Source organism: Macrobrachium rosenbergii, chromosome 12 (genome assembly GCF_040412425.1).
Source record: "Macrobrachium rosenbergii isolate ZJJX-2024 chromosome 12, ASM4041242v1, whole genome shotgun sequence".
NCBI classification, from domain to species: Eukaryota; Metazoa; Arthropoda; class Malacostraca; order Decapoda; family Palaemonidae; genus Macrobrachium; species Macrobrachium rosenbergii.
The window spans coordinates 29,993,884-30,017,289 of NC_089752.1; the positions used below are offsets into that span (position 1 = coordinate 29,993,884).

At 34.2% G+C, this 23,406-nt stretch overlaps 1 protein-coding gene across 1 annotated transcript in view; it reads right to left on the reverse strand.

The window, feature by feature from the left end:
* Positions 1 to 14,509, reverse strand: part of LOC136844487 (homeobox protein GBX-2-like) — a 53,116-nt gene extending 38,607 nt beyond the window's left edge. The window contains exon 1 of the mRNA XM_067113774.1: positions 11,873 to 14,509. Within this exon, the coding sequence (XP_066969875.1) occupies positions 11,873 to 12,332 (460 nt within the window). The 5' untranslated portion in view covers positions 12,333 to 14,509. The remainder of the gene's footprint in view (positions 1 to 11,872) is intronic.
* Between the last annotated feature and the right edge of the window lie 8,897 nt (positions 14,510 to 23,406).

Consider the following 23,406-nt stretch of genomic DNA (forward strand, 5'->3'; position numbering starts at 1 on the left):
AGTTCTCTTGATAATCAGTTCATAGGAAAAACTTAGCTAGTTAGCAAAATCATACACTGGATTTTTCATGTAATCATTTCAAAATCATTTGAATCTCCACCTTTAATTTCATTTCAAGCTCTGGACAATAAAATTGTCCTTTTATTTAAAATTCATTATTTTGTTTTGCATTCGACTAATTGAAAATTAGTACTTAATTCATCTGACCTTCGGATATTTGAATTGTTCCACCATTACTTGAATTTCATATCTTTCTTCTTGCAGTCTGATTTCATTTTATTTTAATATTCATCATATTTACATAAAAATAGTATTAATATATCGACACGGAAGGGGCCGCTTTCAGTATTCCAATAGCCTCATTAATAATGGGAATGCCACTGTTAAAACACATAGTTGGTCATCTGATGATCAGGTAATCTACATGGTTATGTAGATTTTGGCTATATGTATAAGGCTCTCTGTATATTGGGTAGTTTCACCAGTCAAATATGTAAATGACGAAGTAGGCTGTAAGGTATTCGAATATCTGATTTTATATTAGATAGAATTTTCAAGTATTTCCACTGCAGGTAAAATGCCCCCCGAAAAAATTTTCCCACGTCACACAGACCTTGATTATGTCCACAAAATGTCCAGTTTTGAAAATGATAGACGTGCGGTAAGTTGAGCGTTCGGTTAATTTCGTTCTATACCACAAAAAAAAACCTTGCGAGAAACGCTTTCCGGGTTCATAAAGCCTTTTTATTTTATTTTAAAGTCATAGTTTTATAGTTTATTAGACTGTGTACACAGTATCGTCCTTCTGGGATAACACGTTCACTGCTATCTACCCGGGGCACAGTGGGAATAAGAAAAAGGAGGGAGAAAGAAAAACAGTGAAGTTTAAGCTACAGGAAAACAGTAACAGGGGAAAAAACGATTTGTGGCAATAGCACTCGTGGTTTCATACCTTTCTTATCATTCCCCAAAATATTTTTTCTTTTGTTTAAAACAGTGGTGGAATATTTTGAAAATCTAAAATGGAAGGGGGTAATTTTCTTTCCATAGGCGAAAATAGAATCGTTGCGTTTCTTCATGTTAAGAGAACGTTGAAATTTTGATTTCATTCTTTAGAGTTCTTTGATTTTTATTTTCCGCCAGTGCCATGGTTCACGCAAGACTAGTGGCCATCTAACCATTTCTCTTTTTGTCACTTTTATATTTAACGTGATTTGGAAGGCTGGACAGACTTCAGAAAAATATTAATAAACCTGTATAAATGTGTGTCTGTGTTTGTTCATAAATATGCGATTTTGAACTTTAACATTCTGATATTTTACAAATGATTCTGTTACAATTCGCAACCAAAAAATCAGTGTTTTAAATGTCAGTGACCTTGCGGAATAAGCCAACTAATAATTAATCGGTCAGGCAGTCTCTAGTTTTGTGAACATAACCATTTGACTATATTGTATATTATTATTATTATAGTTATTATTATTATTCATACGAAGCAAGCGTCAAAGAACATTGCTCGATAAAGCAAGCATCCACGTAACAAAATCCCTCTATACGAAAGCAGTGGAAAACAGGACGGAAATCATAAATAAAGAGTCATATGGCATTTGCAGTCTGTCAATGTTTAACGGAAATTTGGTTGAAAACTCTCTATAATTGATGGTTACGGAAAGGAGGTTTCCACAGGGACGTAAATTCTATGTAAATATTCACGAGGAATTACTCCAGGTGAACTACGGTGCGCCCCGCCAGAAATTTTCCAAGATGGCTAGCTGGAGGCCATTTTGTTTTATTTGTGTAAATTGAGTTACGTTGGATATTTTCTTAGGGTTGTCCGTTTCTTCCTTCATTCAAATTTTCTTCGCCATTTTCTTAAAGCTAAATTGATTTTTAAAAGATTTATCTTTCATTTTGATTTGTCTGGAGGTATTTTCGTTTTCAGTAATGTAAATTGGGATGCTTCAAGTATTTAGCTATTTTATGTATTCAGCAATATCTTCCTCTTCCCTTATATACACAGTTTAGCAACTAATTTTGTTTTCAAGTTTAATGACGTTTCTTTCAAGCTCATGTCTGAAATATGACCGTATGTAATTGAAAAATGCATTTAATTGGCAAAAACCTTCGGCCATTTTCTTGTTGTTGTCTCTTACATCCGTCCCTCTCGCCTAGATTCCTCCAGCCTGGAGGAACAAGAGGTAATGTTTACAAACCATACTTCATCAAGATGCCAAGCTAGCAGCCATTACCCAGCGAACAAAGTGGCGTTTTGCTGATTCCACGGTCGACTACGGATCGTAAATCACTCGCCGCGGAAGAGAGCAATTGGGCCCTGCAACTAATTGCCTTTTCTCAGAATGATCTGTAATTAATTGGTGAAATGTGCGCCGTCGGCTTGGTGTTTATAGATCATCACTGCTTGAGGTAAACGATCTGGGATTAAACCTTTCATCTCCTCCTTGAATACAAGGTTTGGTGTGTGTGGTCAAACGGTTATCAGAAGCAATTTCTCCATGTCTTTAATACGCTTTGATCGTCCTTCTGATCTCTCGAGCGATTGCGCCGTTGATTGGATGGAGGTCTTGGTAACTCGATAATGATGATGTATGGCCCCAGGAAGACTGCGAAAAAGGAGGAGAAGAAGAAAAGGACTCACGTTCAGAAATTGTCGGTTGGCGGACACCGCCCGCTTAAGTAAGGTCGAGTCCGCTTGCGTGTCAGAAATAAGCAAGTTCAGGAATGTATGATTTGTCATTTTTGATGAGATTCTGTGATATGCCAGAGGAAATTTAAGATCTGGTCTTTTTATTAAAGGAAGATTGAGCTTTTGATATTCACAAAACACCGTCTGGGTCCTTCCTTTTTCTTTCATTAATGATTGGTTAATATGTCAGGTATTTTTTGCAGTTTTGGTTTGCATATTTTGATATTCGCTATAATACGTGTATAATTTATCTCCCCCGTCTCTCTCAAGCTCAACTAAGATGTAAACCAGTTCCAAGAGTGACTTGAGCATCAAGGGTTGCCTTTACAACCAAATGGCCACTGACGTTTCTTTTAATACTCGGAGCTTCTTGTTTGTTATCACGGGAATCATCCTGAGAGATATTTTCTTCTTGTTTAAGCTCACGTCATGGGATACCGCCAACAGTTTGCCGCTCTGGCACCTCCATTCGAGCCCTAGTTGTGTTAATTTCTTCTCTTGACTTTTTATTAGCCATCCTTGTTTTCCTCACCTAGCTGTCTACCTTCTTTGACTGTATCTTGCCTCTTTTATTTTATCTCTTATTTGAGAGCAAATATATTGATTAGTTACTGTTGTTTATTTCGAAACATATAATATTTGTAATGTGAAACTATAATAACAGTAATGGTAAAGAAATCCACAGTGGTGGAAGTGTAAATATATATTAAAATATATATCCAAAGCTAGAGCTTTCGAGTTCTCCCTCTCAATCAGATTGAGAAGGAGAATCGTGCAGGTTCTCAGAAGCTCTCGTTTTGTATATATTTGTAACATAGTTACACTTACACCACTGGATTTCTTCACCACTTTAGTGACTTGCTATTATGAGATTATTATGAATAATAATAATAATAATAATAATAATAATAATAATAATAATAATAATAATAATAATTTGAGCAAAATAACTGTACTGTGTTTGAATGTCTTTCTAGCGTTGATACTCACTGCTGTTGGGTTTTTTTATATTCTTTCTCTCCCCCAAAGCTCAGGTTACGAGTATCGAACTCCTCGCTACGCTAATGTTACGGTAACCATCGGCATACTTGCAATAAATCACCGAGACTGTCAACTCCATCGAGATCGTTTTTTATTGCGGACGAATAAATAAACTGGAATTTTGGATCTGCGTCAATAACCTGGGTAATACACCATCGAATTCTGGCCAATATTCACATTAGCGGCGGAAAATTTATTGGAATACTATCCGCAGTTTGTTGTAAAAACCTGTCGCCGTTACGGCTGCCGTATGAATGCGACGACGCGTTTCAATCGGGTATCCGGGATCTGCGTTGTCCCTGTTACGACAAATAAAATAAGTAAAAAAAGTTAGATAGTTTCTTGGAAGGAGCTTTGAAAGATATTTCTTCGTATTATTTTGTTTCCTGTGGTGTTTTAAGTAACCGTAACAATTCGTAGGCGATGGATTTAACATATTCATGTAAAGAAAGGGTAAAATTGTGGCACCAACTTGACATAAGCCTGTCAACAAACCTTGCTTCGTAGTATTAGTTTCCTTTGGCGTTTTAAGTAACCAGAACAGTATCATCGATGATGCGTTATTGAATTCATATAATGATGAATCACACTCTTGTTTAAAACAGGTAAAACCGGATGATCCAGAACTGTGGCTCCGGCATGACATAAACAAGTCAAATTGCGTGGCTCAGGAAACGGGAATTAATAAATGAAGGGTAAAGGTCGCATTAGATCCCTTCTAAAGGTTTTCAGTTTCCAAGAGCTCTTTGGCCATAACTTGCAGTTCTACAATCATTGATGGAATGGATTCATTTTTCACTTCTTTCTCCTTTGTTCTGTTCTTTCTCTTTTCTCCCTTTAGAGCATATTCCATTCAGTTGAAGATTGATACGCAGGTTAACGACCTTTTGGTGTGCTCCTTAAGAATGTATGCACGCTGTGAATAACGACATCCACTGATGTTACGTACATTCTATCTACAGAAATCTTATTCATGGTGTGGAATGAAATCAGAAAAAACACTTTGTTACGATCCGGTATTAATACTTACAGTGAATGGTACCTAGCATTACAAAAGACGCTTTTGTTGAAGTAACTAAGGTATTATTCCTTATTATTGGCAGTAGTTGTAGTAGTAGTAGTAATAGTGGTACTATTATTAGTATTGTTATTATTATGAGTCATAATTCTCATGCATTATTATCAAGCACGTCAGTTATTATTGTACACTGATTAAAATATTATCGACCAAGCCAAAACGGGCTGAATGTGTATATAGAATTGTTCAATGAGAGTAGTCCCAGAAACCAATACATAAAATATTATGTATTATTAATTATTTGTTTCGTATTTACGCGATAAACGTCGGTTCCTGATGTTTAAACAAAAATTCAGGTCTTGAAAAGACAGGTTTCGTAAATCACAGTGAAAGGATATTAAATAATTTAAGGAGTGAGTCACGATTTTCATAAATGATTTACAGGATGTGTATATCATGAAAATGGCAAGAGAAAATTTAGAATCAGGAAAAATGGTGAATAGTAGTGACAGGGGAAAAAAGGAATTCATCCATTTGTAATAAAATGGAGTTGTGGAGCACAATGGGGAACAAAGCACGATGTGAATGTGCTATCGCAAAATGCGAGATACGTAATCATTTATGTGAAGGTTATCACAAAATGTGAACAAGAGTTATCACAAATCTGAAAAAAATGGTAACCTTAGGTATGAAAAAAGTTGATCATGGAAATGAGAAAATGTTAATCAAAGGGGAATTACTACAGGTTCCCAATAAAGGCTTTGGAAACAAGAAATAAGAAAAAAGATGATCACAGTACCTGGAAGAATAATTTCTCATATGCTAAAAAGGATTAGCAGAAAATGTGAAGATAGATTATTAGAATATCTGGGAAAGATTCATGAAAGAAGGTTAAAACGGGGAAAAATTAGGAGTGATAAGAAAAATTGGAAAAAGACGAACCAAACACTTTGGTAAAGCACTATAATAAGAAATCTGGAAAAGGTGTAGCCTGTAATAAAATGCGAAAAATGTTTCAACAGAAAACTTGGGAAAAGTATACCCGAAATGTGAAAAAAAGGACGCAACACCCAAGAAAGTTTTGTCAGAAAATCTGAAAAAAAAAAAAATTGCCAAAAAACGTTAAAACGGTTGATCGCAACATGAAATAATGATTATTACAAACAGAAAACGATTACCATTAAATTATCTAAAAAAAAAAAAACTGGTTATCGTCAATGTAAAAAATGACTGCTACAAATCAGAAAAAGGATTATCGGAAAGTGGGAATGAAGGACTTCGTCCATATGATCAGATACAAAACTCCCTCGCTGTACAAAAATTCGCCAAACACTCACTGAATTTTTAACGAACACAGAAATATTCGATGCGTGATAAGAAATCCCCATGTTCATACCTGAACAGACATACAGCTTTTTTGTGCGACTAACTGTTATTATGTTATTGTTATTATGGAAAGAAACCCAGGAAGAAATAAACCTAAAGAGGTTTTCGTCTGTTTCTTTCAGTAATATGTACAGTACGTATCCAGCAGCTTGCGCATAAAGGACTTCATTGAAAATCTACAGTAGCTCGTTATTTCACATTAACTCTAATGGCAGGCTTCGGAATTCTTTTCCTACCTGCTTCCGTTTTCCTTTGGTTAGTTAAGGTATTATTTTGCCTGTCCGATCGGCCTCTTAATTGAAAATCGGGGGATATTAAATCACTGGTATTTTCCGGGACCTGACAAACCTAGGCGAAATAATAAGAGTGACATATATTACTGATACATATCAAAACAGCATTCTTATTTCCTAGTTGTCAATATTAGAATAACGCATAAATAAACACATTAATTCTACTACTCCTACCGCTGCTATTATTATTATTATTATTATTATTATTATTATTATTATTATTATTATTATTATTATTATTATTATTGCTAAGAGATTCACAATTTTGTGAAAAACAATCTGTGTAATAAAAAATCCACAATTATATAGTAATATATATAGAAATATTACATATTAATATATTCACTATGTAATTGTAGATTTTTATTACACATTATTATTATTATTATTATTATTATTATTATTATTATTATTATTATTATTATTATTATTATTATTATTATTATTATTATTATTATTCAAAATGGTCTCACAGGCACACAGATCAAGAAAAAAGTTTTTTAATAGCTTAGTAAACTTCGTCAGAATGGCATTTAACTAATATTATGTAAAAAAAATAGAAGGGAGCCAAGAAAAAATAATATAATTAGATGCAGACTAAAATAACAGATAGATATATACAATTCAACACACTTGGATTTATGAATATTGCTAACAAGGATTCGAAATATTTATAATTGTAGTCTTTGAAGATATTAACATAATTAGACCAGCTTCTGTATTTTTAAAAATTTTTCTAGATCTTACGTTTTCTAATTTTTCAACACAGACTAAGCTTTCGATAACAAATGACATCTAATTATACGTATTTTAAATATATGTATATATTCTTTTATCACTGCATTTTTTTTCATTTTTCAACTTGAGTAGCATTTCTTAAGGTCACTGATGAAGCATCATGACTCCCTAATGATAAACAAACTGACATAAAAAACAAAAATGACTTCGTAGCATTTCCCTCTAAAAAGCATCAACATTACCTTTAGCTACTAACATATACGAACATTTTATGATAGCTATCATAAATTGTTATTTAGGCTGTTTGCCCCTTCATCCCTAAATTCCATAGAAATAATTAACAAAAGAAATTGTTACACATAACATGCATACCATAGTAATTACAAAAAGTTTAGCTACAGTGATTACAGTAGTAATAACGACAATAAAACTGATAATAGCAGGACAGCAACAACTTCCATAATAATAATAATAATAATAATAATAATAATAATAATTATGCATGTACTTATTTTAATACATATGGTAATTAACTAATTCCTGCCTTTTAGAAATTCAGGTTTATATCTTTAATCTTAAATCTAGCAAATCTAACACCTTATTATACTATTTCTTCTGCTTTTTACGCTATCATCTGTCCTACCACCGTAATCATTTCAAATTTTACGTTTCCATAATTACCTTTATATTTTACTTACTTGTCACGTTTTTTGTCTCCATTTTTCTTTCCCTCCATTTATTTAGTTGAATTCCACATTCATTCTTTGATATTACAGATTTATTTGTAAAATGTTATTATTTTGTGTATCATTCTACGATGCTCTTTCTTTTTCATAATTTTCCCAAGTTGGCCGTTATACATTTATAATTTTTTTTTCATTAAATGTAGATTTTCTGTAACTAGCGGTACTCTTAAATGCTATAGTTTCTTATTTTCGGTATTTGGATTTCCAAAATATGATTTTTTATTTTACCATTTCGCTTTCATCGTGCTTTATTACCTCCTTTTCACGTTTTTAGCTTACAGACACACAAACGCACTCACGTGCACACACACACATATACATATATATATATATATATATATATATATATATATATATATATATATATATATATATATATATATATTTTATATATATATATACATAATGTTTGTATATTTTTAATTGTATTCTCAATTCAGAATATCGCTGAGTAGCCTGATAGTAAACTTTGAAAACTTAATCCTAATGCAATATTATTTCATTTAACAGCAGAACAACATAAATCATAAGTTTATTGGTTTCAAGAGGCTTTCTACAACTACTCTCTCTCTCTCTCTCTCTCTCTCTCTCTCTCTGGCCATTGCTAGATCACTCCATTGTGTAGAAAAGGTTCCGTAGAATTTCATCAAGGTTTTGAACGCGTTTTGGAGTACTGTAAACGCTTCGTTATTATTATGATTATATTATTTCTTATTATTTTCGTTTTACTTCATCACATGAGGAATGCAGGCACATAAGTAAATTTTAGCTTTGTGCTTTACGTGACACTGAAAAAGCGAATATTACAGCAAAAGATACTTTTGATTTAAAACTCAACGCCCCTCAACGATGAATATACTAATTTTTTAATCAAAATTTTTTTTATAATTAATGAACAAACCCTCTTTTGACCGAAATAAATACCTTTGCGAATGTGTATCTTTTCAGCAGTAGGCAAACCTTTTACACTGTAAAAAATCTGTAACCGTAAGCCAGCCTTCTTTTAACCGAATACGAAGGCTTTAGCCCTGACCAAGACCAGAATCTTTTAACCGTCAGCAACGCTGCAACGTAGGCGCGTTGTCTTCTAACCGTAGATAACCGTTTTGAATAAAAGACGTCAGTACTTCTAATCTTAAACCAATCTTACTGACCTTCATTAAACTAACCTTTTTTTTTACAACCTAAAGCAAATCCTTTTGTTCCTCATTTACCGGAATGCTCACACCTTTGACTGTACACATTCTGCTAGCCGCAAATAACTTTTTTTATCCTTAATTAAAAAAAAAAACTTATTAGCTTAAATCTTTACCAAGGAATTACAGTTTTGGATGATAACAATTACAAGCCACGAAGTCATTTATTATTCACCGAACAAATCTGTGAGGCGAGAAAGAGCATTCATTTTCTCGTACAAAACCGATACAAGTTCTCTTCGCCTGTCAGTCATGATGCAACGCCGAGTTAGCGCTCAATCACGTCGGAGGTAAAAAGAAAACTTAATTGATCTAGCGCAAGACAGGCAACATACATTATTATTATTATTATTATTATTATTATTATTATTATTATTATTATTATTCTGTTGAGGTACCATGATTATCCCACTGCCAACTAATTATTATTAAGCATTATCAATCGTTCCTTTTACTGTGAAACTCTTGTATAATTCATTCCTCTGCGGTCCTGTTGATGCTTATGGCAGTCAGTTTAGACGCCCGTAATTTTGCTGTAAAGCATCATACCCTTTGTAATCATTTTCTGTTTCATTTTTAAATGGATGTTTATCAGCACATAGTAGCCTTGCATTTTTCTTGTGTTTTTTATTTTGTCTCTCTTCCCTTGGCTATTTTTTTTTCCCTCCTTTTACAAGTAACGGTTTAATTAACAAGCTGATGTTAGGTTCTTTAAGAATGTAGGTACGGATTGAATTATAATAGTGGTAATTATAACAATAGCGTTGAAAATATCACTTTTGGTACGATTAATAATATTTTTGCCAGCCCTTCGACACCTGCTAGTAATGATAAAAGCCTAACAATAGACTACATGATATAATTTTCTGTTTTCGAGTTTACGTCTCCTTAAATTTTTATCGTCATCTGTTCGTTAGTTACTTCGTCGTAAATCATCGTAATTACCGCTCATTACTACAATTAAGGGTACATTAAACGCAGCTTCTTCCGTTGCAAATTGCAACGGCTATTTATTACGGTTATTAGTATAATCTTGAACATTTAATTACCACAAGTAACAGATAGCTTCTAATGGTAGTCATCTGTGTGGAAGTGGTATTATTTTAATCTACTTGTCGGTCTACACACACGCACACGTACATACTTAAATACACGCACAAGATATATATATATATATATATATATATATATATATATATATATATATATATATATATATATATATATATATATATATATATATATATATTAATTTTTTTATATTCACTGTGACATTTCTTTTTATATTCACACCACAAATAGTGCATTAATAGCTATTGCACTGTGCCTTGGGAATAATTTACACCGAAGGGGAGTTATAATTAATAACTTCATCGTCACCCGGGGATTCGAACCGCTGCATGGTTTAGATACAACGATGTACAGTGACTTTTGACCACTGAGCCACCAAGATGCGTGTGAATATGAGTACGATTTTAAAGATTAAATAAATTTTCATTTTTGTTGTTGATGCCTGACTACTGAGTCACTAACAATGAGTCATCTGTAATTTTTTTAGTTAACAAAATTAGCAATAATGCCCTGAAAGAATCAGTATGGGGAAAGTGACCCGTTATAAGACATAGGGGTAAAAGGATGCTCACACAGCATTACCGGAGGAAGGTGACATGGCTGAAAGCCTTCAAGAAACGGCGCACTACAAAATGCTACCCCTGATAGGACAGAGAGGAAGTCTAGGCCTATTGCATTTCAACATGCCTCTTCTCATGGCTCAGTTTTCCCCTCTTTTCATATATGACAGTAGCCCTATACTTTCTGTGCAAGCGAGTTATAATTATGATAACTGTTATTGTTATTAACTTCAGTGATATTACAAATGATTCATCAGTGGGTACTTAATTTTATAAAGCTCTCGACATTTACTAAATGCCTTTGTATCTTTTAGCAGAGATTACCGGCTGGCGCAATATTGTATTATCTGTTATGACATACTGTTATGGTTATTTATGTTTCATATATATATATATATATATATATATATATATATATATATATATATATATATATATATATATATATATATATATATATACTGTATATATATTAGCTCAGGGCGTTTATAAATGCAGAATGTTGGTACAGTAGGAACAAATATCAGTATCAGTATGCTAATGTTAAATTGAACTACAATATAATGGGTAATATGTAAATATATATGGGCATGAATTTTTATGATAGATGATTTTGGCCAAGTTGTAAAATAGTGCTAATAATAATAATAATAATAAGATGAGAGGCTGAATCAGCATTAATGTTAATATTATAAAATGAAGTAGAATGGCAAGGACTATTTCATTGGTAATTATATATATATATATATATATATATATATATATATGTATATGTATATATATATATATATATATATATATATATATATATATATATATATATATATATATATATATATATATATATATATATATATATATATATATATATATATATATATATATATATATTCCAACTGTTTCATGGAAGTTGGAATAATTGAATCTCAGTATCAATGTTGAAAACAATTAAGAATCCAAAGAAAGTTATGTTATATATATATATATATTCCAACTGTTTCATGGAAGTTGGAATAATTGAATCTCAGTATCAATGTTGAAAACAATTAAGAATCCAAAGAAAGTTATGTCAACGCTTGCGCTTCTGAGGATACTCGAACAAGTCTTATCTTTTCCTACCTGATTTGTCGTGGTCATGATGATCGGAATCGGACGTGTTGGTGTGGTCCCCTGCCGATCCAGGGCTGTGGGGCGCCTCCACCCCTAAACCGTCCCTCCTGCATAATCCTAGGTCGCTCAGATGCCGATTCCCTAGACTAGGAGGCGTGAGACCTAGCAGTGGCGGGGGCAGCGCCCCTTGAAGTCCGGCAGCGAGAGCCGGCGCTAGGGGATAGTGATGGAGGGGCGGGTAAGGTAACGAAGGCAGCAGAGGCGGAGGGAGCCCCGGGAGATGCGGCAGGAGGCAGGTGTTGTAGAGATGCGGAAGGCTTAAGCCTAAGGGCGTCAGAGGCCCGTTTCCACCACCGGCGTCCTTAGCACCCCCGCCGGGGCTGCCGCTTCCTCCGAGCAAATACTCCATGGCGAAGCTCTTTCCCCTCTGGCTGCTGTGGAGGGTCGCCGCTGTGTTTCCGGACATCATTTTGGAAGAGGAGGTCACGGACGGCTGTGTGAAATCACTCACTCAAAATAGCGTCTCGACTTTTACGAAAAATATTGACGAAATGACAGGCGCACTTTTATTTGTTATCGTTCAAGTCATCCTCGAGCGAGAGCGAGATAGAACGTCAGAACCAAAACTTCCTTTTATTGATCTTTATTAGAAAGACATTCCCATGAAATGCCCGGGAGGATACTGAAGGATACCAAGAACAAATGCGATTTTCCGAAGGATCTTCTTTCGAGTAGGTCTTCCCTTCACGGACACAAGAAGGAGACTTCTGAGTTCGTCGGAAGGACACGCGGGGAGGGCTTTACCGATTCTCCCGCCAGCGGCAACGGATCTGATAACAACGACGGCCCACCTCGTCATAAGCCGTCGGAGGTGTCGCGTCCCGCCTATTCTGGCTCCGCCCTTCCCCTCCGATTGGACGGGAAAATAAAGGTTAATCCTCACGGAGCAGCCATTGGCGGCGGGCGCCATCGAGCTCCACCTCTATCGTTACAGCGCATCAAATGGGGCCACAGAGTCCCGCCCTGCGGTAAATTATGGAAGGGGGATTGTGTTTCTGCAGGAAATTGACGCCCTATTATTTGCATGTTTGCTTCTGGGTAAGAGCCTACCGATTTTATCAGGCCCGCCGTAAATCAGGGGGCCATCAAGGACTTAATAGCCGGCCATTGTGTCGGACGAATGAGATCCGAGCCGGGGGTTTCATTCGAATGGGATCCGGACGAGTCAGGCCCTTCGGTAAACAGAAGGCGGGAAGCCACGATCCTTTACAAGAGGGTGTTAAATACCACCCGAGATGATTGTAGTGACAAGGATTGCGCTCCTTGTCCAATATGTAGAGAACTCGCTGGAGTTCCCACCTCCCCCTCCTTCTCCTCCTCCTCCCTATCCACCTCCTCCTCCTCATCTTGTCTCTATCAAATCAAAAGATAAACTCTATCATCTCCCTCTCTCAGGGTCCTCTCCCCCTCCCTTCTTCTCCGTATCTCCACATTTCTCATCCTTTTTCAGCATATGCTCTTTATTCCCCTTTCTTTTTCTTTTTGCCCCCATCGCCAGCCGCGCTGACTTCATTTCCTTCGTTCTCACACCTCCGGAGTTTCTATTTCACAATCTCCTTGATCTCTGCTTCTACACGTCACGGGTCCCTGTCTGTAATATTCACCTGCCCTCAAAAAGACAGGCTTCTCTCCAAACCATTTCCTCTTCGCGTAATCATTTATTCTACTTATTACTCCTTCGTTCTCTTTCTATCTCCATAGATTTACTCCTTTCGTTCTTCTGACGATTTCTTTTCAGTCATATAATATATTGTTCTATTTATTTTTTACAGTGTAATCTGCACACAGACATTACAGTTTATTCCAAAACTTTCACTCTTAGACGCTAATCCTTTTTTTTTTTTTTACCTATCCCTTGCGTTTACTGTTAAGCAGAATATCCCTTTTAATTTGTGTCTATTATTTTGCCATAAACACGTTTTTTATCAACACCAAAACAACAAGCTGTTTTCACACCGCAAATGTAAAACGAGTCTTTTTTGTATTAGCTCTTTGTCTAGTCACATCCTAAAACTGTATTTCCCTAAAACACCAATTGAACGCACTTAATGTTTTTTGTCCTATCGTGCACTCAATTCCCAACAGAACACGCCATTTCCTTTAACAGTACGCAAAACACTTGCAGCAGCCTTTTTTTTTTATTTTTTTATTCCTTCACTTAATTTCCTGTTCCCATAATGTCTCACCTTTATGCTCCTCAGAAGCGCCATCGAATGGATTACGATCCCTTCTGGAGGAACAAAAATAAAATCCGGTTTTAAACGGTCATTCATTCCAGTCTTGCCGCCTCAGTATTTTAATACACATATTGTGAAATAATACTTCCTTTTTTTTTTTTTTTTTTTAATAAGACAATTGTCATTGTTACTTTCAATCTTCAAATGTTGTCTCGAGGACCAAGCCCCGATACAGGATAGTTCTACAGTAGAGTGTTTGTCACTTTATACACAAACAGATGGCTTATTGGCAGCTGCTATACATAATTGATATATTGTTTGTGATATATACATATACATATACGTACATACATATATATATATGTATATATATACATACATGCATACATATATGTATATATATGTTATGTATTTTTTTCTTCAAATAATATATTATTTAACTAAAAGAACCCGTAGTATACTTCACTCTTGTTGTATTGCGCTTTTGTCACGTTTCCTTGAAAAATATAACTATCATCTGTAATATTACTATAAATGCTGAGCGTTATTACTAATATTATGAGAATTAGTCATGTTTTAAAAGCTGGGCGCATATGTGGAGTTATCTTTCCAATTTTGTCGATAATCATCGTACATAATTAAGGGACTGATGAAGTTTTTGATTTACATACATTCAGACGTAATTAGAATGTTAATAGTCTCCAATGCTGCAGGCTAGCTCTCGATTTTAACTGTCAGTGTAATATAATATGCATCCTTTTATGTGTTTGTATATATTTTATCTATTTTATTTGTTTAATCATTATTGAATGTATATTTAACTTAATTTTCCTTTACTCCCCGTTCGTCTTAGACCTCATTCTGTTCTATCGTCATCAAATTCTTACTCGTTCCCGCCTTTCTCCTCTTCCTCCATCATCGTTAGCAATGGCTTCCACGTCCTGGGCCCTTGAGTTGCCCTGCCCATCCCCTCTCCGAGCATCCTTTGCCTAATGGCCTTTGAACGAGAGCGTGAAATACGACCTGGAGATCCTCGAGATACGGCCAAGTGGTTTTCTCTTGCGCCATCTGAATCCGATATTCAAATTAGCGTAACCTTATACGGATAATTCAATCTACATAATTTCGACGAAGAAGAAGAATGTTTTCTTTAATTTGGTTGTTCATCCGGGGATTGAAACCCGCCTCGCATTTGCAAGTGGATTCCCGTACACTCCTCTGTTTGATTCTTGCAAAATTGCAGACCTGGCGTTGCGCTGACAGATAGGAAGTCAAATGGTTTGAAGTTTGAAGTTATCTTGAGTAAGAAATAGTGAGGGGTAAGAAATAAAAACTCATAATGTAAGAATATACATAATATATCACACACTGTGTGATAGAGAGTGTGTGTGGAAGTAAATATGCAAAATATGCAATGTATATATATATATATATATGTGTGTGTGTGTACATTATATACATATATATAATATATATATATATATATATATATATATATATATATATATATATATATATATTATATTTACATTTATATATATATACATATATACATATATATATATATATATATATATATATATATATATATATATATATATATATATATATATATATATATATATATATATATATATATATATATGCACATTTTGCATATTTACTTCCATACACTCTCTATCACACACAGAGTGCGTAGAAGGAACTTCCACAATAAAATGAATTGTCTAGATAAATATATAAATATATATTTTGACAGCAAGATTGCGCCAGCCGCTACTAACTTTATCAAACTGAAAGTATTATTGTATTTTTTTTGATAAACGTAGTAGTGTCTAGCGAAAACTGACACTAAATATATATTTTCTAAGCAGTTCATATTATTATGGAATTTTCTTTTACACCCCTGAGTGCGATACTGCTCTGATGCCCTAGATATTTATATATGTTGTGGTGCGTTTGTGTAAAGGATGAGCCTGTAGAAGAAATTACAAAAGACAAACCATTTATTTGGATTCAAATTACAGTTCTGATCATTGGCAAATGTAGCTAGGACAGATCTAATATATATATATATATATATATATATATATATATATATATATATATATATATATATATATATATATATATATATATATATATTATATATATATATATATATCAGATCCGAGAGTGAGACTTGCAAGTTAGTTAATTGGTGATTGCTGAAGGCTGGAGCGAACCATTTCACAGAGATCAAGACATTGGTTACTTTCCTTTTACTCTCCATAGCTGAGGCTTGGGAAATAATAATGAAAATTCTCTGGGTATTGTCAGCTGGAAAATCTTCCGTTTAAAATTAAAATAACGAAAATTTTTATCGTTCCGACAGGTTCGTGTAATTTGAACCATTGGCAGTAAAAGAGGAGAAGCATTCGCAGAACCAAGGAATCCGAATGTTCCAAGTTTTTATTCGCTTATGTGTAACATCAGATCAGTTAATCTACTCATTAAGGAGGATAGGGTTGTCAAAATAAGTGGGCGAAAGATTAGAAAAGAGCGGAGCAGATCTATTAGCGTTCTTAGTAGCCGCTAAAGACCTTTACCTAAGTCACCGCTAAAACCTTTACTTCGGCGACCACAGAAGGCCTTTTGTGTACTTTATACTAAAAATCCTACCTCGGGAGGCTGCTTATGGTCGATGAAGGCCTTAGTTTGGTGGCCATTGAAGACCATTATTCTTGCGGCCATTAAAGGCTTTGTATCGGTAACCATAAAATGTTTTTTATGACCCTTAAAATCCCTTCTTTTGGTAGTAACTAAAGACCTTTGCTTTTGCAGCTTGCCACTGAAATTCTTTGTTCTGATGGCCACGAAATGCCTTTGTTATGTCACAAAGTGCATTTTTTGTTATAATCAGTAAAATGTATTTTTTAGCTGGCCATTAAAGGCCCTTTTTTTTTTTTTTTACTACGGTGATTGCGATACTGTAAACAAAACACTGTCTGGGACTAGAATAATTCTACGCTGGAGGTCAGGCGGAAAGGTGAGGTCAGTGTATCAGTGGTTTTGAAGGTGAGAGGTCAAAGGTTATGGTTCCAAGGATCATGAGAGCGTCGAAACGGAGCATTTTTGTTTCTCTGTTCCCGCTTCTTCTTCTTCTTCTTCTTTGTAAACAATATTATATTGATGTGCTTCTAGTCTCGACGCATTGTCGTCTCTGCGCTCAAGCTGCTCTTGTTTTAGCAAAACACAGCTTATTCCATGCGCTAAAAAATTGATTACAGAAATGCTTTTGGGCTACTGCTGCTTTTATTACAGCTGCTGCTAATAATAATAATAATAATAATAATAATAATAATAATAATAATAGGTTTTGTTAAACAAAATGGCAGTTTCAACAGCACTTATTTTATATAGTAAACGCTCAATTCGTCTTATTAATTGTTTTTCTTGCGCTGGAATGGTTGCAAGCAATTGGCCAATATTCATATCCGGTGGTGTAGTGATGTGTAGGAGGTAGTTCTCGTTGAACGTCGACTAGTTTCGCCCCCCTCGTTAGGGCATCATTCAGGACAGGATCGCTTGTAACCATTCCAGCGCAAGAAAAACAATTAATAAGACGAATTGAGCGTTTACTATATAAAATAAATGTTGTTGAAACTGCCATTTTGTTTAACAAATTTAATAATAATAATAATATGAACAGCAGTGGAAATAGCAACATTAATTGACTCTTGTAGATTTTATTTCTCAGTAACAGTAGTAGTACAACAAACAGGCTAACAATAACGAACTTTTGACAGATTAAACGAATATAATGAAACTAAAAAATAGACCAAGTCATTATATTTTCAAGAGAATTATGACATCATAATAATTGACTCCGTTACTGGTTGCATGCAGATTGCTCACCGAGATAAGACTGTAATTTTACAGCGTCTTTTGTCTTTTATTACACAAAGTCTTGAATCTTTAAAGATTATAGTTCACTATCGTTATCCTCATCATCTGTCACTTCCTCTCTTCTGACCAGTCTCGATTTGCATAACGAGTTCGTAAACTGGAGTTCGTTAATTTCTTCATCTCTTCCTACTTTTATGGGTGCGCGATCTCTGTCTGCTTCTGGTGAGTCCATCCTGTGAGATGTATATATATATATGTGTGTGTGTGTGTATATATATATATATATATATATATATATATATATATATATATATATATATATATATATATGTATGTAAGTACACAAACACACACATATATATAGTCTATATATATATATATATATATATATATATATATATATATATATATATATATATATATATATATATATATATATATATATATATATATATATATATATATATATATATATATATATGTTAACCTCTATACACAAACATATGATTGTATATATATACACTGTATATCTATAAATATATATATATATATATATGTATAAATATATATATATATATATATATATATATATATATATATATATATAAATATATATATATATATATATATATATATATATATATATATATATATATATATACATATATAATTATATGTGTATGTGTGCCTGTGTGTGCATTTTAATAGCCACGATGACGTCTCTACTTCTCGAATTTTACACGCGTTTTTTATTTGCATATACGCGTATCACTACAAGCCCTTTACTTCCAACCAACCAAGGTCCTTCAAATATACCCTGAGTATATTAGAAGGACCTTGCTTTCAACACTTGATGATAAAAATTTTTTTTTTCGAGAAAAAAACACATCCTGGAAAAAAGGCAAAAATTTGTTTAATTTTTTATTTTTAAACATTTATTCACATTCTGTTGCTTCCTAAACTACAAAAAAATGGCTAGCTTTGCTTATATTATGCCTAGTGCTTGGGTAACATGGCAATTTAACACTGGAATGAAAAATCTATTAGTGTGAAAAATAAAAAAATAGGGAAAGTAAGGAAAACTAATGGTATCTCAACCATCACCCACTTGAGGTTAAGAGTGTTTTGGGTACATAACTACAGTTATATCATTAGAATGTCAATATTTCGCATTTGAACATAGAAATTTTCAATTATCAAACAAGTTTTACTGTTATTTTTCAATCATATCTTCAAACCTTGAGGTACTGGGGTCAATTATTTCAATTTCAACGCATTTGAACAGGAAGAGAAGTATGAAAACTACGATTGGCAACAGTTCCTTAAAAGTATCTATGATACAAGACATACACGTGTTCAGTATCAAACATGTTCAACTGAAACTTGTATCATTATGTAGGCTATCAGATTCAGAGTTATGAAAACTGTGTGAATGGCAACAGTTCCTTAAAAGTATGTATGGTACCACATGCGTTCAATATCAAGCATGTTCAGCTGAAACTTGAATCATACTCGTGTCAATAAGCTCTGTTCCAGAACCAAAGTAAATGTGCACAGCAATCAGCATGACAGTGGGCAGTTGTTGTGCTTGGAGTCGCCCTGAAAGGTGACTGTGCTCATTATAAGAAGTGATATTTGATATGGTGAAAGATATCACAATCCTAGTGATATTCTGTGTATATTTACTAAAAATGCTGGCTTTACTCATTGTTAAAAACATTCCATGTTTATTATATAAGTTTTTGATTTTGTAGATGAATATATAAGACATGCTATATGTGAAAATGAAGACTAGACATATTAAACAACGAAAAAATAGGACAGTGATCAGTGTTTACTTGGCAGTGACAATTGCCTTTAAACTTTACTATCTTTTTATTTGTTATGATTACTAATGTAAAACTAATAAATTGTAGGCTACGTCATACGGTAGGCTACCAGTAAGCTACGGTAGCCTATGGTAGGAAGCCAAATGTTTTTGTCCCGAGAATAACTAAAAGAACACAATAATTATTGTCCGCGTGATGTTTTGTTAGGGTTGGTTGCAGTTTAACGTAGCTGCTCCGGCTATACTTGACCAACTCCGCGAAAGAAAATTGTTCTACCTCATTATAAATACAGCAATAAAAGAAGACAAAAATCGCATTAAAATAGAGAGCAAAAAAAAATCTTTGTTTCAGTGATTCCTCTAATGCCTCTAATCTAGAAGGAAGGTGTGAGTTTTAAATAACATCATAAGTCTGTACTAACTATAAGTAAGGTCTTCAGAAATTGAGAAATTAGATGCAAGAAAAAAGCCGAAAAAAACACGAAAAACGTTTTTTTCCCTGAAAAACAATATGAAAAAAACCGGGTTTTTTTTTTCACAACCCTACCCCCGTCCCTACAAAAGCGAAGTAAAGTCATTGTGGCTCTAAAAATACATGAAATTCAAAGATAACTGGTAGAAGTCACCTGTCAACTAGATATATGCATGCATATATATATTCATACATATATATGTATTGTATACACGTAGATATGTATGCACACACAAACACACACATATATATATAAATATATGTATACACACGCGCGCACACACAAATAAAGGCAATGCCACGAAGAAAAGTGAAACAGTGGATTGGTGCTAGGCCTTTCAGCTTACTGTCCTTTACGTAGCTAAGTAAAGGACAGTAAGTCGAAAGGCCTAGCACCACTCCGTTGTTTCACTTTACTGCGTGGCATTGCCTTTATTTATACTGTATATTCATTACGTTCCATATTTTCGTGATTCAGTTATACATATACCTGTATAAACATACATATATATGTGTCAGTGTGCTTGTGTGGACAGCGATTTGTTTGTATAAATTCACTAATGAAAATGTACCCGAAAAACTTTCAGAAAAAGAGGTAGAGTTATAACAATCTCTCTCTCTCTCTCTCTCTCTCTCTCTCTCTCTCTCTCTCTCTCTCTCTCTCTCTCTCTCTCTCTCTCTCTCTCTCTCAGACCTTAAAATGACGTAAAGAACATATATTCTCACAAATGTGTACGACAGTTTGAGACTCAGTTGATCATTCTTCGTCAAATCACTCCTTATGACCTCGTAACTGAGTTTTAGATGAAAATGATAATGGAAATTGTAAGAAGGTGGAATCATACTTCAAAATAACACGAGTGAATATTGTAATATTGTAGGGAATGCAAAGCGAAGGTAAAAAGTTTAGATATTTAAGGTGACCGTTATTAGTTTCTGCAACTATAGTTTTCATTGATTTTAGTCCGTATATTCCGCGAAGCTCGCCTCCCTATCTGATGTCATATCTTTGTTTCTATTGTATTGGATACTGTTCTTGTATGTGGATTGGAGTTAAAATATTATTATTGTTATGGAATATTTTCAGTAGTATAGAGTTATAATTTTATTATCATTGTAGAGGATCCGATTTGTATTACAATATTATTATGATTATTCAGTACCTTTGATGTTAACCCCTGCAAGTGTGAAGCAATATTCTTATCACTGTATAATGTGAAATACCTCGCGATTATTGATGAAGGGATCCCTGGGTATCGCTGAATCCCATTTCACCTCATTTTCGTTTTTTGGTTTAAGCAAGATCCATCTCGTTCTGGTTTTACGTTATGTTGTTATTTTCTCTCATTTATTAATCCCTTTATTCCATTTTCCCCTCTTCTCTTTCCCGGTGTCCTGTTTATACTGAATTTTCCTTTGTTATTGAATTGCCAGTAAGCGAAAATATTTTCGTTCTAATTAGAATTGTCAGCTTATTTCTTTTCTTTCTGTTATCAGTAATTCATTTTCCTTTCTTCTTCTTCTTCTTCTTCTTCTTCTTCTTCTTCTTCTTCTTCTTCTTCTTCTTCTTCTTCTTATTATTATTATTATTATTATTATTATTATTATTATTATTATTATTTGTTTTACCAGTTATACCCTAATCAGTTTTCCACTTTCCTTTTTTATCTTCACATCAGCATTTCATTTCACCTCCATCTTCCTTCACCTTTGTCTTTTTCACCCCCGTTTCAGTCTTCCTCTGTTCTTTAGGGGAAATGAGGGCGATGAAGAGGAATAGCTGTGGCTGGAGGAATAGGAGCAGAAGGAGGTTGGGTGGGGCGGGGGGGGCGGAGAACCCCCCCAAAGGCCTCTCAGCCTCGGACACGCCTTCATCCTTCACGTGATCACCAGCGGAAACGGCGGGGTCCTCCTCCAAGAGAGAGAGAGAGAGAGAGAGAGAGAGAGAGAGAGAGAGAGAGAGAGAGAGAGAGCCGAGGAGTGTGGAGAAATAACAAGAACAAAAAGAGAAGCAGAGAGAGACGAGAAGCTGATTAATAATAACAAGAACAAGACAAGGGAAATAGAGGGACGATAAGAATAGTATAACTTAAGGAGAAGAAGACTAGACATAACAGGAAAAGGAAAAGAGACATTGAGAAACGGTATGAAGAAAAGTAACGAGGATAGAAGGAAGAAGAGTATAGAAAATACAGAAGATGAGGAGAAATAACCGAATAAAGAAAGAGAGGCACAGAAACAAGAACATGAAGAGGAACAATTAGAATAGGAGAGACATAGAAGGAAGAGGAGAAGAGGAACAATAACAAGAAGAAAAGAAGCAAAGTGAGGAGAAGATAAATCGAAATATAACTAATAAAAGCCAAGATTGACGAGAATTAGAGAAACTGAAAGAATAATAAGAGGCATAGAGACGATAAGATAGGTATCAATAAAATGGTTATACGACGATGAGATAAGATGGTACGAGGAGAAAAAGAGAACAGAGAGACGGTGAGATAAAGTGAATTAAACAGAACAGAGAAGACTTAGAGGAATGAGAAAAAAAAGATAAATTATAAGAATTAGTAAGAAATCAAAAGAACGTCCGACGCAGAATAACGAGTAGTTACAGCGAAATGTGTAGGTCATAAAACGACTAGAAATTAAGAAGAAATTGTAAATAAAGAGAATGACACAGAAACATGAGATCTGGTCAAATACAGGTAACAATAACAGGCAGTATAAAGGAGAAATATGAAGCGAGACAAGAGATAGAGAAAAAAATGGATGAGTGAATGTAAAGGAATAAAAATCAATAAACGCGCAGAAAAAAAATGGACTTAAAAAAAGGCTTGTAGTTCAAAGTTGAAGATAGAAAATTATAGTCTAATGGATACTTGGGCAACAATAAGAAAGATGGAGAGAGAAAAGAAAGAGACAGACAACCCATAATGACCGAAAAAGAAGCAACCACGTACGTAGACGGAAATCTGAAAGAGAGAAAAATCCCTTCTCGACGGCATTCCAGAGGTTTTCAAGGTGCGGCTGTCAGCATTCGAGTCCGGATGTGTGTGTGTGAGGTCATTGGAGGGAATAATTACCGCCTGTTACTGCGAGATAAGATGGAAACGATGCA